The sequence below is a fragment of the Lactuca virosa genome, chromosome 6 (genome assembly GCF_052849685.1).
Source record: "Lactuca virosa cultivar CGN04683 chromosome 6, Lactuca_virosa_CGN04683_v6, whole genome shotgun sequence".
NCBI lineage: Eukaryota > Viridiplantae > Streptophyta > Magnoliopsida > Asterales > Asteraceae > Lactuca > Lactuca virosa.
Window position 1 is genome coordinate 118622412 of NC_136431.1, and position 17120 is coordinate 118639531.

Sequence of the window (17120 nt, forward strand, 5' to 3'; positions counted from 1 at the left end):
TCAATTAAGAGACAATAAGTGTCGAAAACGACTTTTTGATAGAAGATTATTTAGAATGAAAAGTCTTAATAAAATTCGTAGTATATGTTACAAGGATTCCGGATATATAAAGAACGCTGAAATCCGAGTTATAATGAACAAGTTATGAATTTTTAACGGATTTTTTCTGTCCCGGTCTGTTAAAAATAATAATGTTAAAATTAAATTCAAAATTAGCCGACGAAGTCTAAACGAAAGTTGTAGAGCATAATTTTACCTACGCGTGCATATAAAGAACGTAAAAAACGGAGCTCGTATGCGAAAGTTATGGATTTTAGAAGTTTGGGACGCAAAATTCGAGAAAAATGCTAAAACCGAGGAATTTCGCATGGCTGGGGTTCGGCCACGTCACCTCGCATGGATAAGGTCCGATCTCGGTGAGTCACCCACCCCGTGTCCGATCAGATGACGAGTCCGATGTGTGGTCCGGTAGAAATCCGACGCGTGTCGCATACGTGGTGTATCCGAGGCGAGCCACGTCTCGCCTGCGAGCTTCCGACGCGCGTCCCACCCCTCGCATCCGAGCCTCGCATCTGCTGCCGCATGGAGCCCTCTCAGCCGTTGATCTTCGGTCTCGCACCCTATAAAAGGGGGGGTTGCGAGATGTCCCCGGTAATGTTTGATTTTCCCCCTTTTTCACCCCTAAACTTTATTTTAAGCCATTTTTAATCCCCCGAAGCCCCAGAATCATTTCCAACACCCGAAATACGTTCCGAAGTGCCCGAAGAGCCCGATAAATTTATCTTTTCGGTTTGAAGCTCAACCTTCGCAAGACCCGGTTTTTCATTAAAGCTCCCGGTTTCATCGGAAACGATCATTTTAGGAAACGAGGTGTTGCCCGATTATCATTAGATCAAGTAAGTGTATAGTCACTTTCACCTTACACATAGATATGAAGTATTTTATATAAAATATATGCTATGTGTATATATGTTGTTTGTTTATTTGAGATAGATGTTGAATGATTGTTTTATACAGATTTTAAATTGTTATGTATTTTATATCTACAAATATGTTGGGTAAAACATGGATAGATGAAAGAATGTTTTATACATGTTTAAAATAATTTAAAATGTATATATATATATATATATATATATATATATATATATATATGTATGTATATCTACAAATATGTTGGGTATAACATGGGTAGGTGAAATAAGTTGATGTGTGATAAAATGATGAGATAAATGATGAGCGATGATATATGAGTGGTAAATTATGGTGAGAAGCGATGAGCCAAGCGATGGCCCTGTCATTCAGCAGAGTATGGATGACAACCATGGACTATTCTAGACGGTCCATGGAACACTAGCAGACTCGCAACCTGTAGGTGTGTGAACTATATGTTCATTAGATGTACTCTAAAAACCTTGGCAGCTATGGACTTAGTGCCTGTTGTATAAACCCTGGCGACGATGTGACTTCGTGCCTATTCTTTTGGTTACCTTGGCAGCTATGGACTTAGTGCTTGTTGTATAAACCCTGGCGACGATGTGACTTCGTGCCTATTCCTTAGGTCAATCCTTAGGAATGAAGGATAAATGATTCTTAGGGTAGATCCTTAAGATTAAAGAAGATAATGGGGATGGGTAATTGGGTTGATTGTTTGATGTTTAAACATAGTAAATTTATTTATTGTGGGTTGAAAACCCTATATGCTCACCAGGCTCCCAAGCCCGACCCACTCAGTTTATTTGTATCCCATGTATCGATACGAAGTTGCTTTACACTGAGAGATTAAAAGAGAAGTAGATCACTAGTGTAAATGAATGTAAGTTTTGTTTATGCTTATGTTTTTGTATTGACAATGACATCCCAATGGTTTAAATGAATAAAATACATTTCTTCGGAAATGATTTGATAACATATTTATCATGTTTTTCTGGGAACAAATTCCGCAACACTTTAATCAAATGATTACTCTGATTTTAATTTAAAAAACATAAACTAAATCGGTCTTTTCTGGCCGAGAAATTTGGGATGTCACAATATGCATCACTATAAATTTGAAGAATGAGAATGAAGTTTCTTGTTCATAACATCAAATTTTGCCATGGCTTTAACAGACGCACCTTTCTTCACTACATACCCTTTCTTCTTCATAACATCAACTAAATCCCAAAACTCTTTCACCTAACCATTTGTCCCCAACATACCTAACAACCGATTACATGAATTCGAGCATCTCACATTATTTCCTGAAACTACTGCACCTAAGTCTGACCATCTCACATTATTTCCTCTAGTGGATACTTCTAAAAAACGTGAAAAATTTTGTACCAATGATTCAGATGGGAATAGGGAATGTTGGATCAAATCAGACACAGACTGTAAGTATACAAACATCAACCTCTGTCTTAATTCATTTCTCATTGTTATTAATTTGTTTTTATATCATACAAGACCTTTCATTTATCATTATTATGTATTATAGAATAGAATGTGGCAATAGTTGATAAGTTATGTAAGACCATGTAGTAGGTAGGTAGGTAGGTTATCAACAACTTCCACATTCCGAAAAAAATTAAGATGGAAAAGATTTTCAAATTGATAAGCAGCCTAGAATATTCATATGTTATCTATATCTGACTCATGGTCCCTATTTCTTGAGTAGACCTGGTGCTTGAAGTAAAAGGGAAAAAAGGCGGCATGTGACTGATGCTATGTAGCACTGTGTTGAATTTGGGCCGGAAGAAGTATGTTATGCAATGCAACTACACTAATTGCATGAATTGCTATAATATTTTTTAAGTGTTAGCAGCTCCAGGTTCCAAGCTGCAATTGTTAAAAAACTCGTTAACATAATCAGTACTAGTGAGGTCGGGTTTGGACTTCAATTCGAGCATAACATCTTCACTGGTTTTGATTGGATCTGAATATAGTTCGATCAATGTTGATGTAATAACGGATTGATTTGTGACTTTATTTTGTTCAACAGTGAGTTTAGATGAAGATGTGAATAATCGAGGGAAACTAGGGTTTTGGAAATGAATGGGGAGTGTATGCGAGTGAGTGATAAGTGAATGGATAGTGCGATTGCGAGAAAGAGAAATGGTAGTTGATGTTTGTACCTTGATATGGAGCTCAGAGACTGGTTTGCATCGTTGAAGGAGGAGTCGCTCTCAATTTCGCCACTAGTAGATCCAATATACTCATAATATTCAACAACTGAATCAATCTGACAAAATCTAAACAACGATGAATCTAGGTCATCCAGCTTCAACACGTGAGTGTATTTCATGTGATTAGCAGGAGGAGGCGGTGTTGGCGGAGGGAAGATCAGGGTGCATTGTCGCTCTTTTTGTGTGTGAATAAGCAAAGAACAGAGACTCAAGTAAAATTACCAGTCTTAATTAAAAATTAATTGAGGCGACTCTTTTTTTTCATTTAAAAAATTTGTGGTATAAATTTGTTCTCAAATGTTCTCGCGGTTAAAATTTTTCTCGATTGAACATATATATATATATATATATATATATATATATATATATATATATATATATATATATTAAATGGAAAATTTATATACGAATTAAAGGCATTTATCAAATACTAATTTTTAACAACAGATAAATTTTCAATTTTATTAAATGGAATATTCATATATGAGTTAAAAGCGTTTATGAATACTTTTAAATGAAAAATTCCAACAACTTTCATAAAGAATACTTAATTAGACAAATTTTATATCTAATATTTTGAATTAAATTCTATATACATAATGCTGGTATAAGTTTATATAGTGATATATTTTCTTATATTTGTTTAGAAAATATTCGGTTAAAATTAAATTCACATTTGTCATAGGTAAAAGGAAATTATAATTTTTTCCATTGATATCCATGTCGACGCTGTGATGATATTGTTCTGCATCTAACTTCTCCGAGCATCGGGTTCCGGCGAAGGGTGAAATACAGCCCGTAACTTGGCGGGGCAGCACAAATGGTGTTGCAGCCATGGTGGTGCAGCACAAATGGTGTTGCAGCCATGGCGGTGTTTGATCTCCTTTCTCCGGTTCCAAACTTGCAGATCTGAGCCTCTTATCCAAATTTTCTTCGTGTAAACAACTCCACTCAGATAAGATGACGCAATTTCAGAAGATGGTTTTTAAGGGTGGTTGCCCTCTTGAAATCGAAGTCCAATTTTGACTTTTTTAGTAAAACACTGTTCATCGAAGCCGATGAACTCCTTCAGAGCATCTCGAATATCAAACCTTTTCCCTTTTTCCATTTTCGTTTATGCTCTTTGTTTTAAAAACCGGTTTATGCAGTTTTTTGGTGGGTATGAACTATGAAGACGCTTTGATGATGAATTTGTATGAGTCCGAGTGGATTCGAGCAAAGTTAGAGATAAACGGTTGGGTGGGGAGGTTTTGACTACAGAAAATGCACACGGGAGTTTTCATCAGCTGCAAAAAGAGAGACACTCGAAGGTAGTTTTTTTTTTTTTTTTTAACTTCTTTGATATAACAATAACACCACTTGATTCATTTTTATTTCATACTGTTTTCCAGATACAATAAGAACAGTTGAAAGGTATTCACGCATAATTGTGCCGACGCATTTTGAAAGTTCTGTTGCTAAAAGGGTAGCCATGACAGCTAACAGTTATGTTATTAATGCTGGTGATGGACCAGGGCAACTGATGGACCAGGGCAGCATCCTTCTTATTTTGATTTCGTTGTTTTTTTGCTTTCCATTTTGAAGCTCACTAAAACCACAACTAAATTATGCCCACCAAGTGTTTGTTAAAATGCCAAATTGAGATTTTTGAATTGTTGCATCATAATTTTTTTACTCTAAGTTTTTCATGTATATTAATTGATTAAAAAGGATTTTATACTTGCAAAATTTGGAATGGAAGTTACTTTACTAGAATGGTTTTACAAGGATCCTGTAAGAAAATATGGACATAAATTAAAACACCAACTTACCCTTTTGTTGAATGTTGTTGGGTGGTCTTAAAGATTTGGTTTTGAAAAGGAACATGTTTAAGTTGGTCTTAAAAATGGCCCAGGTGCTTAAATGCATAATCATGAATTTACCAATTTGTCATTACCATGTACACACCAATTTGTCCCATCTTAGGCTGATTTAGTGATGATTTCTTTGTCTTGTAGATGTTGCAATGTCATGTATTGTTGATGGTGAGGCTTTGGGAGTAGCTCCAAAGAAGCAATCAGCCATGTAAGCACAAGAAACTTTTTATATGTAATTCCTTTATGTTATATATTTTCAATATTTGTTTGTATCTTCAATGTTATGATCTTTTCCCCTGAAGATGGTCCAAACAGTGATGGAATCACAATATAAGCATATTAACAATGTTTTAAAATTACAGTGACTGCTATTGTTATGGACACTGCTCTAACAAACACAACTGTAAGCTTAGATATTTTGGATTATACGCTTCTGCCCATTTTCTTGATAACTTTCTTCTTTCTTAATGTTGTCGTAGATTTATATTGGCAATCTTGACCCTGGTGTTGTAGGGGAGAAATTGAGGTTACTTTTCTTGCAATTCGGTTAAATACTTTATGTCAAAATTCCTATAGCAAAACGATGCAGTTTCTTTAGTTTGTCAACAGGTAAGTGTTATTTTTGTCAAAATACAAACTTGATACATGAAAAATCTGTTAAGAGTTGATTGTTTCTGGGACATTTTTTCAAGAATCAATTCAAAGGATGCATGGAAGTCAAATTGGTCGACCAGTACTCCACCTTTCTTGGAGAAAAACAACCAAACATGTACCGTGTTTTGGAAGAACTACCTCATGTGGTCTGATGATCCAAAAGAAAACTAAGGATCCTTCTATTCAAATGTAATTAGCTTTCTAAGGTGCTTTTTTTACACATTTTTTTAAATTAGTTTTCCTACAAATCATTTTAACATAAAACTTATGTTATTTCACTATAGGAAGAATTGGAAAGGATAACTCAAAAGGTTCCTTGAAGTCCCTACAAACAAGCTCAAATTAAACATCGCAGGTACATGAAATTTGCTACATCTCTTCAATGTAAAAGTACTTAATTACCCTTCATTACAACCAAGGATGAACAGTTACGTTGTGTTACCATAATGGCCAAATTTGCTGTATATTTCAGATTAGGTTAACAAGAGTACATAAAGACTATGATACCTTCTGCCTCAATTTCAGGTACAGCTTCATCTATTTCTTATCTCTTAATTCGGTTGCTTAATTTCATTTTTATTCATAACTTTTTTTGTTGTACCACTATAGCATCTTAATTTCAGTTTTATTCATAACTTTTCCCACATGTAGTGAAGGTCTTTTTTTTTTATTGATTACTACTACATTGCTTCTACCAACTTCTTATTTATAAATATGCTATGTAGAAGGACTTGAAATTAAGAATAGAAGGTGAAGGAAAGACAAAAAGTTATTTGGTTTCAATCAATTTCAAATGATAAACCAATTTGTCATTAGTCTACCTGATTATAATAATAATCACTGACCATCACATACATCAAAATTTCGTTGCTATAATCAACACGATTTTACAATTACAATGCCCTACAAAAAACTAAATTAGTATAAAATAAAGTTTTCAAACAGTAGCCACAATGCGGGAAAAAAAAAATTAAACTGAAAAGTATATAGTCATTATTACAGTCAAAAGATTTTCTTATCTGTACATACTCTTGAAAGACTTTTCTAAGATTATTCCTTTTATAAAACTACAACAATTCCAACAAAATCAAGCAGATGTCCAAAGGTCATTTTCGGAATACATAAAAACAAGGGCTTCTTTGTCTTTTTACGTCTTTCATTTTACAAGCAACACGTAAGTTGCTATGGAAAATACCCATAGAATTTTTCCATACCCCTTTTATGTCATTTGGTGTTTGTTGTCTATGTCTTTCATCATTCCGAAACATAAAGTTATATGAATGTATTTTGACTGCATTATATTTTGCACTTTGCAGAGATTATAAAGAAGAGTTGAAGATGTTTATGGATTTCATAGAGACTTTGACCTACTGACAGACAAATTTTTCGTTGACATTTTACTTCGACTTCTATGCGTTTTTAAGACAATGTACTATATTTAACACAGAAGCGACACCTTCCAACCCCCGCAACGCGGGGGAAACACTTCTAGTGACCATTATTTTCTAATCACTAATGTTTTTTCAATTTTATAATTTAGTGACTATTAGTACTAATATCTTTTCAGTGACCATTAGTATGTCGACACAACAATATCCAAAGGATCCCGCCTTCGTCTTCGGGTTACTCTACCTGGGTTAGTTTATGTGAACAGTGTCGACCACCCCTCTCGTCCGGTTGTTGCGCCGCTATATCATCGGTTAATAATTCACCGTCTTCTTCTTTATCTCCATTTTCGTCCAGACCTCCAACTCCACCGACATAGGCAGCAGTGGATGTGCCACCCACCTCCGCTACCGTTTCATTCTCCCTCTGATCATTCTTGCTTTCTTGCTTCATGCGATTAATACCACAAGGTCATGGAATCTAGCTATTTGCGAGCGCCGACGCTGGAGATGGCGAACTATGCCGGTGAGGATACACCGGTAGAACAAGATTGCTGACGGATCGACACCGCCTTACTACTTCGTCATTTAAGAAAAACTCTCTTTTCTACTGAAGATCGTTTCCACCTTCGGTTCATCGTTGGTGTCTTCTCAGTTGCGATTGAATCAGTAAGCTTAAGAATCATCGGAGTAAACCTCTTCCCTGTATACCATCGGTCCCCCAAATTGAAAGTCCAGCTACAGGATTGGAACACTATATGCATTTAACATGTTCGATGAAAGTCCTTAATGAATTCTGGTAAAAAAATTCGATCAAACTTCTTATCAACGGCCACTAATTTATTCCCTCCTTCACCCCAGAACTTTCTACTCAGATTTCTTCAACTGAAGCCATTGAATCACAAGTGGTATTGCCAAAATGTTTGGTGGCCTTGGGTTTGAATTTACTGTTGATCGCCTCTTACATTATGCAGTCTTTCACTCAAAAACTTTTTTTCATCTCTGTTCACAGCACATTAATTCTTGTACTCATGACAGCTATTTACATTCAGGGAGTTCTAAAAGGTTTTGACCAAGCAATCAATATAATTCTAACTTTGAAGCCAATACTTTCCAATGAAAACAAGATTTCTTCATTGCATTTATTTGTGGAACCAAACTAGGAAAAGTACAAAGGGCTAGCAAGAGCTGCAGCCATTCATTCAAAGCTAAATGGTTAGTTCACTGTTCATATCTCTTTTGGTATTATCTTCATTTTACATTTTCATTTTGTTATAGAAATGATCGGTTGTTGGGAAGCTTCCTTTTTCATGTGAAAACAACACTAGCATTTTGGGATGGTAGATTATATTTACTTCAGAACAAAGAGATAGAGGAATGGAAGGCCATTGGAAAGACGTGGAGAACAAAACTCATCATAGTTTCATTTGTTTTGGAATTTATTCTTCAAAAATTGTTTAAATACCCATTCAAGGGGCTGTTTTCCTATTTTTGTAATATCTACTCTTAAATTCAATCCACCCATGCAAAGCATGGGTCCTTCCCTAGATTTTAGTCATTAAATATCCAATAAGTGACTACCACTTTTAGTCACTAATTAATAACAAACTAATACTTGTTCATGAAATTAAATAATACTAATAACTTTCTTCTATGGTTTAGTGACCATTGAGTGACAATCATAGTTTTGGTCACTAAATTTGTACAACTACCAAAATTGGTCGGTAAGGACTTTTCTTATAGTGACGGTTGGATCAAATTTTGCTAGCTCCACTCAAAATACGAGATCTTACAAAACATGAAGCACTTTATTTGTGAAAGATGGAAATACATTGACGAGTTCAAATTCAATACATAAACATGGTACGTAATACAATAACAAATAACTTACTGTTTTATTCAACCATATTTGAAAATTGAAATAACGGATAAACAACTGTGGAGTGCATCTAGGTCGGAGAACCATAAGTTACATACTCATATCATGAACAAATAGAGATTTGATAATTTCTGTCAGTTCTTCTCCCACGTTTGTGAAATGGTTTTTATTTTCGTATAATACATCTATCACCCGTGCTAAGTTGATTACACGCATAAGTAGAGGCATTGGAACATCTTTACATATGAGGGCCTCAAGGGATATATCTTTCCATGCATCTTCGACTTGCTTATACAACAAGTCGTGTACATACTCCTCTGTGACATCATATTGCTTTATGTAACTTTCAACAAGAGATGCGACATGTATTCTTTCTTGCTCTTGCTGTATTTTTATTAACGAAATTAATTAGCCTAAACTACACCGGATATTTTCGATGTTGAATAAAGATGTTAATCTCTGTACAAGAACAATGTGAATACAAATAGACATGTACCTTGTGAGAGGCAATGTCATCTTTGAGTCTACAAATTACACATGCAGCTTTGACAATAGGAGGATCCGTGAGAACCCATTTGAACGACTCGTCAGACACAATATCCCCCATGCCAACAAAAGATGCTGCGGTAAGCATGCTATAGCCACCACTTATGAATCTACTTGACATGTTCTCCTCCATGGTTGGTATGTAGCCCTCGTTAACCCACTTTGCTTCTGACATGAAGCTTTTTATAAACTCTTTCATCTAGGCATCAGTTAGTTACATATGAGATTATCTTAACTAAAAAGATTATAAAAAATGACAGACGTTGAAACTTACAAACTCTTTGGCATAGTTGACACGATATGCATTCCCCTCATTTGCCATGATTTCTTCCATTTCTTTGTAAACATCCAAGAGTCCTTGGTATATTGGTTTCATGTAGTTTGGAAGCATATCTAAGCATGTAGTCGACCACCTATGGTTATTTTACAAATTTCTTGGTTAATTTGGTCAAGTTAATTATTCGGCTTAAGGAGGACTAAAATGTGCTTATTTAAGTTCATGTTTCGTGTGCATATACCTTTGAACTGCTTCAGTAAATATTTCAAGCTCTTCAAAAAGACCATAAGCATCATAAGTATCGTCAATCATCGTTGACATTGCCAACACTTTTGTTAAGAAAATTCTAGCACGTGAATATTGTGGCTCAAAGTATACACCTAATGCCCAAAAGTACAATTCAACCAATCGGTCCCGTGTATAAGGTACCTTGTGCGGGACATCAAAACCTTTCCACCACCTACAATAATATTGATTAATACACATGGAGAAGACTAAAATATTGATACATTGATATATGAAACTAGAAAAGAAAGAGGTGTATATATACTTGGAAACTTCACTAAGCTCTTTCTTGTGCAGTGATTGAAGTAGATTGAACCCTAACTTTGAAAGTTGAAGTAAAGACTCATTACAAGAAGCTTGTTTTTGGTAGAAAGGAATGTAGTGTAATGCCTGAAGTCTTGGCAACCTTCTCTGTATGGGATGTTTTAGTGTCTCCTGTATGTGTATAGAAAGAGTAGAGTTACACCGAACAGGATCCTTTGCTAGTTTTTCAAGATGAGTTTTTGTGAAAAGAAGAGCTTCCTCTAGTACAACTTCTCCTTTCACCCTCATATATGTTGCCTCATATAACTCAAGCATCTCATGAATGTCATTGGTCAACGATTCCTTAAAAGCTCCATTCTTTTCTTTGTAGTTACTGAAAATATCTGTTTATGGTTAATATAACAGATTGTTAGGTTCGACTACATATAGGATTAATATATTGAGCATATGCATGTTAAACAAATATTTATCAACCCATTTTTTTTTGTCCCAGATAGTTAGTGAAAAGGACTGAGTCCCATATGTAATGTAGTCCATTAATCATCTGGCATCGCGCGTTAATTGATAGGTTGGGCACGACTTTTGCTGGAAATTATCTGTTCTAGTTAGCAATTAATTTTTATATTCTTATTCGATGAAAACTGCCAAAATCGATCACTACCTATAGGAATTGGAGTCAATATATAAGGACATAGTGATTATCGTCTTTGATCATTTTTGCCTTTTCTCCTTTCACTTTTAAGCAAACATGATGTTTATGGAGAGTTTGATGAACGTTATTATTATCTAGAGTCTTGAACTAAGTTATCTATGGGGAGAAATTGGCTTGTAAACCCAACGATATATGCTTTGTAGTTTGGGCCAATGATTTTAATTACAGCCTTATAGTTATATATGTATTAATTACTTGTTTATAGATAATATGGTTTTTAGAATGCAAACTAACCACATGAAACGTAGAACCCTTGTTGTCGCATGAGTCGAAACCAAACGAAAGAGCTACCACCAGTCCAGTTATCACCATATTTCTCATATATATGTTGCAAGGCTTGCTTAATCTCTTCGTCGAAATAGTAGGCTATTCCAAGACGTTGGATTGTGTCGATTAGTTTTAACAGTTTCGTATGTTCCATTGGAACATATAAAGCTGCCAGTATATCTTTTCTCACTTCTTCTTTCAGATCACCGACAATTCGATTTATATCATCTTCCTCAGTTTGCTGCATTCCATCATGAATCACCATTAATTAGATTGTAATAAACAAGCACATACAAAAAAATTCCTCAGCTTGCTACATTCCATCATGAATTACCATTAATTAGATTTTAATAAACAAGCACATACAAAAAAATTGTTTGTAATACATTAGGCACCTCTTCATAAATTAGAAACTGGTCTCCCCAAACGTTGGGGTGAAAGTTGGCAGTGGGACGAACAACTTCCTCTTGGTTAAGAGGCATGCTATCATGTGACATGTTTGTATCTTTGAATTTAGTTTGGGTTGGTAATAAGATAAAAGAGTTCATGGATATTTATAGTGTTAGTAAGTAGATTTTTGTCACACCATACACTTTAAATTAATTTGTAAAATCTACTTTAATAAATCAAAATTCATTATTTCATATGTTATCTTATCATGTAATTAGACATTTGTCATTTTCTAATTATGTTAAATTATTTATTATCCTTTTTTTTTTAATTCAAATGTCACCTAATAAATAGCACCTCATAATAATTAATATTATTAATATGTTAATTATGTACATAATAACCTTCCGTTTATGTTTTTTATATTTATGATGTATGCTCATCAAGGAAATCATTTTATCCCACTGTATTTTATATGGAACTAACTTTTAGTTTTAATTTAGAATGTTATCAATATTGCCATTACGTCTCACACACCGATATTAGTAATCATTTACGAAATTGAATATCAATTTCATATTTAATAGCATAAATTATAGTCAGATAAATTGATTATTTTTTAATTACCCATATAATATATGAATTTGTCAACTAAAAATAAATTATCCTTTACAAATTTTCATATTTAACTTTTCTTTAATTAACTTGTGTAATATATATGTATCACACCTAGCCATTTAAATACCAATAAAGCCTAACATAAATAACTTGTTTCTTACTTTCTTTTCTTCTGTATTCCATATCCGAAAACTGGATACAATATTTAGGCTTCGGATTTAGATAGACATTTTCTAAATTTACGGACATATCAGATATTCAATATTCGAAACATTTAGTTTTTTAAATAAAATTTATTTCAAAATTTAATAGATAGGGAGAGTTAGGGGGTTTGGAGTACTGTGGTGACTTTACTTATGTCATTTCATTTATTTTTTAAGTTTTTATTTTAAATAATTTTTACAAAATATTTTTTTATAGTAATTTAGTATATTTTACCGAAAAAATTAATTTATCAAATGAAAAGGAAAACAATCTTTTATTATGTTGTATAGTGTTTAAATAAAAGAGAAATAATTTTTTTGAAAGTTTAGTATTTTTATATTTGTATCGAAATTTCAGATATTGAATTTTGAACACGTGTACACCCGCTTTACCATTAAGCTAATATGGAATTGCCAATGTTATTTAACTTATACACTCTATTAGAAAAAAAAGAAAACAAGAAAAAAAGACGAATAGGTTTAAACCCAAGGCCTCGACCAAGCTTGTAGGTCACCACAAAGTCAACAATTATATATATATATATATATATATATATATATATATATATATATATATATATATATCCTATCATACTATATTATAAAGGAAGTATTTTTCCTTTCATCACATTCATTTGAAACTCTCATGCATATTTCCTTTCACCACATTCATTTGAAACTCCCATGACTTTTCAATTTCTTTCTAATAATAATTATAAGTTGCTTAATAAGGTTAAATAAATATAAAACCTAAAGTGTAATTATATATAAACTAAATTTCAATATTAAAATAATATCTTTATTTCTACTTATAAAGTTATGTTTTTTTTAACTTTTAACATATTATACTTAATTTATTAGTTTTAATATATTGTTGGATGTAAATCATTATCATTTTAAAGATACAATTTTGAAACAATTTGTATAAAAAATTTAAATTATTAATTTGAATATAACATTACAGGGTCAACTTAAATATAAATTTTAGTTTAACTTAAACAACCCAAAGAATATTTTGTAAATAGTTTAAAGTGATTAATTGTAGTGTCATTCTAATAATGATTCTAAGTTGGTTAAAAAGGTTAAATAAATATCAAACCTAAAGTGTAATCATAAATATATACTAAATTTGAATTTTAAAACAATATCTTTACTTCTACTTATAAAGTTATGTCTTTAGCTTTTAATATATTATACTGAATTTATTACATTTAATATGTTGTTGTATGTAAACCATTATCAGTTTAAAGCTACAATTTTTGAATAGTTTGGACAAAATACTTAAATTATTAATTTAAATATAACATTACAATGTCAACTTAAATATAAATTTCAGTTCCACTTAAAAAACCAAAGAATATTTTGTAAATAGTTAAAAACATTGTTGTAAAAATCGGTCTAGGCGGCCGATTAATCGGCGCCTAGGCGCTTGGCGGCCTCTAACCGCCTACGAATAGGTGTTAGAGGGTTAATTTATCGGCCTTGGTCAATATTGGTCAAAGCCGGTCCAAATGGGACTAAATCGGACCAACTCGGACACCAATTCGGACCAAGTCATTCCAGCCTACTCTAAAGAAGTCGTCGGCCCAATGGAGCCAACAACCCAAAGCACAGTTGTTTTAAGTTTAGAAGGGGATTGTCGCTCATTTTATAGAATATCTTTGCCTATTATTTTTCCCCAGCAACGATGTGGGATGTGGAACTATTCCTTACAAAACTCATATTTTCTTATTTTCTTTTTCTTTGTTCACATAACAGGTGGTCCTTTGTTCTTCTTTTCTTCTTCGCTTTTTCTTAGTTCACGTAACAAGAGGTTGAATGTTTGAGCTTCAGTTTTCAATGGTGATTTATTTGTTTCTATAACCACTTCTTGGCCTGCCATTCGATGATAAGAAGTCAACACATAAGAATCTAATGGGGATACATTGGACCCTGCAACACCGACGACCCCATAAGGATGGATCTTCTGCAACATCAGTTCAAATCCACCCCCTTCCAAACCCATCACCGTCACCCCCTTCTATCCCACCGACCACTCACCCTTCTGAACCCATCATATTGTTTTCCCCTTTTCTCCCATCCTACTCCACTTGCACCATCAAAATTAAAAGTCTGCTCGTTGTATGATTTAATATAAGACGCTAGGTTTAGGGTTGGAAAAGAACTACAGAGGGGGAACAAAGTGGGTATGGATTGCTGGAAAGTAAGGGAAGTGAGGTTTGGTGGTTGTGGTGGTTTCTGGAAAATGGTAGGGGATGGTGAACGGATGGCCGGCAGGTTATCTCTATTTCGATTAAAGAAATGTTTAAAACTATTTATTCATCTAATTAACATTAAAAGAAGAAAAATACCACATGGATGCTTATCACCAGCAAACCTGATATCATAGGTAATTTGGAAAAATCAAAAGGAAAACTGAAATGTGTGGTTTTTATCGGTTGTAAAATTACTTGAGGGGTGTTTGTGATCCTACATGTCAAATAGATTGGGTTTTTCTGCATTTAACCCATTACATATTTATTATTTGTTAACTTGTTAACTTATATTCTTAGGATTAATGTTATATTTATTAACTTTTTAATAATTAATGATCCCCGATTAATCCCCCGATTAATCTCCGCCTAGCCGATTAATCTCTTGACCTTAGTCCACCGCCGAGCTACAGTCGAACGATTTCTACAACCTTGGTTAAAAGTGATAAATTATAGTGATAAATGCAAAAACTAAATTGTAATCTCAATTTAAAAAAAAAGTATTTCCTAAGATATTTTTATAATCGTTAAAAGTTTTCAAATAAGTAGTTTAAAATAACTTACAATAACAATAGTTAAAATAACTCTATATAAATGATTATATTGTTACCTTTAAAATCAAATAACAATGTTTGATGTTTTAAATAATTATAATGATATAAATTAAAACATTAAGCAAATAAATTTGAAAAAATTAATTAACAATAACAACTATAAATAACATTAAACCATATATCATATTTAATTTTATTCATATGTAACTCGCATGTAGAAGTCATTCAAATGATTGAGATTATGCAGTTATAATAGATGTATATATTATCATATAATTCAAAATAATCAATATATTATATCAATTTAGTATACAAATTATTATATCAAATTTAACAACAACGTTATTGTTATATTTAAAAAAAACAAATATTTGTAAAGACTTCAAAACTATATAGGTGTTTCTGTGCAACGCGTAGGCATTCGCCTAGTACATATATATATATATATATATATATATATATATATATATATATATATATATATAGAGAGAGAGATATGTTCAATTGTTTAAAGTAAGTATTGTGTTATTGTATGCATAAATGTGAGCCAATCAAAATTTAAAATAAAAATAAATAATTAAATACATAAATAAGGGTAAATAGGTAATTTGATAATTAGTTTCCACAAATAATAACCTATAATTATGGTAACCATTGACTTAGCTACCTAGGTATCCCTTTTAATTAGTAATTTAGTTTAAACCCTACAATCGACCTCGTCTCCAGTCTATAAACAACCGATCCTTAGCTGTAGACCCAATACAATCAATTGTTGTAAAGAAACGACGTCTCCGGCATCAAGCTGACTTTCACAATCAAGCAGCTCTCGGCTGCTTCTCTCCCGGTTCCGGCATAGTGTGTGAAGGGAAGACACTGACTGTAAGGGAAACGAAGGAACAGGGAATGTCGACGGAGCTTCTGTGATAGTTTGGAAATCGCGAAGAGGTGCGGAGGGAAGAAGCATCGGGGTTTAATTGATATTCAACACAAAGTCACAAATGGCGAAAAGGGGCAAAAAGATAGAAAATATCAAAAAGGAAGTCGCAGAGCTCCGTCTTCAATCTCGAAAATGAAAGCCTAATTACGCTAGTGACAGGGAAGGATTCGTCTTCCTCGGAGCTTCTATCTGCTGCCAGATCTTCTTCATTGTTCGGTCTTTTTAACTCTCTGCTACAATTTTTATCCATGATTTTGCATACATCAGAAACGTTTGCTTAATTTCTATTTTTCATAACCGTCTACAGCCTCCCTCATTCGCAAGTATCTATCATTCAGGTATGATTCTGCTTTTAAATTTGAGATGTTTTGTTTTTTTAATCTAATTGAATTTGTTCAAGGTGTCATCCTTTTGAGCTTTTTATTTTTAGGGCATTGCATAAGTTGAGGATTTATTCGGATTTCTGGAAGTTTATATCGACTTCCAGTTTAGACCTTCTTATATATTTGAGGTAGCAACTGGTGTAAAGGGCTGGGCATTTGCAAGAGTTAGGGTTTGTGCTTATATAAAGTGATGTCTGTCAATAACAATAATCCCCAAAAGAACCCTGGTGTGTCTACCCCCTTCGGAAATTCTTTACCACCAAACCCTAACACCCATCTCCAGTCACAGTCCCAACCCCAACAACCATCTGGATCTCCCTTCGCCAGTTAGTTTCAACTCTCCCAGTATGCTGTAGCTCATGCCCATGCCCAGGCGATAGCTCAAGCACAGTCAAAAGCTCAGGCTTAAGCCATGGCCCAAGCTCAAGCCAACCATGCTTAATTACAAGCCCAGCTATAGGCCCAAGGAATGTCTCTCAATCAATCACATG

At 33.5% G+C, this 17120-nt stretch overlaps 1 protein-coding gene and 1 long non-coding RNA gene across 5 annotated transcripts; one reads left to right on the forward strand and one right to left on the reverse strand.

Annotated features, from left to right (window-relative positions):
- The first annotated feature begins 3809 nt into the window (after positions 1-3809).
- On the forward strand, positions 3810-8670 carry LOC145119758 (uncharacterized). Of its 4 annotated transcripts, none has more exons than XR_013713981.1 (9): positions 3810-4477; positions 4559-5231; positions 5386-5426; positions 5503-5632; positions 5716-5883; positions 5962-6032; positions 6150-6202; positions 6994-8277; positions 8341-8670. It is a non-coding gene; the product is annotated as an uncharacterized LOC145119758 (long non-coding RNA). The 4 variants fall into 4 exon arrangements; XR_013713978.1 differs by having other exon boundaries at positions 3811-4477; positions 5716-5866; XR_013713979.1 differs by having other exon boundaries at positions 3811-4477; positions 5716-5866; positions 8362-8670.
- Positions 8671-8884: 214 nt separating this feature from the next.
- Positions 8885-11822, reverse strand: LOC145119507 (beta-caryophyllene synthase-like). Its single transcript, XM_079055173.1, has 7 exons — positions 11688-11822; positions 11260-11533; positions 10315-10696; positions 10006-10224; positions 9762-9900; positions 9438-9686; positions 8885-9325 (listed from the first exon to the last, which is right to left on the reverse strand). Exons 1-7 carry the CDS (start codon positions 11787-11789, stop codon positions 9032-9034), a joined length of 1659 nt encoding a protein of 552 aa, XP_078911299.1. The 5' UTR covers positions 11790-11822; the 3' UTR covers positions 8885-9031.
- Positions 11823-17120: the final 5298 nt, after the last annotated feature.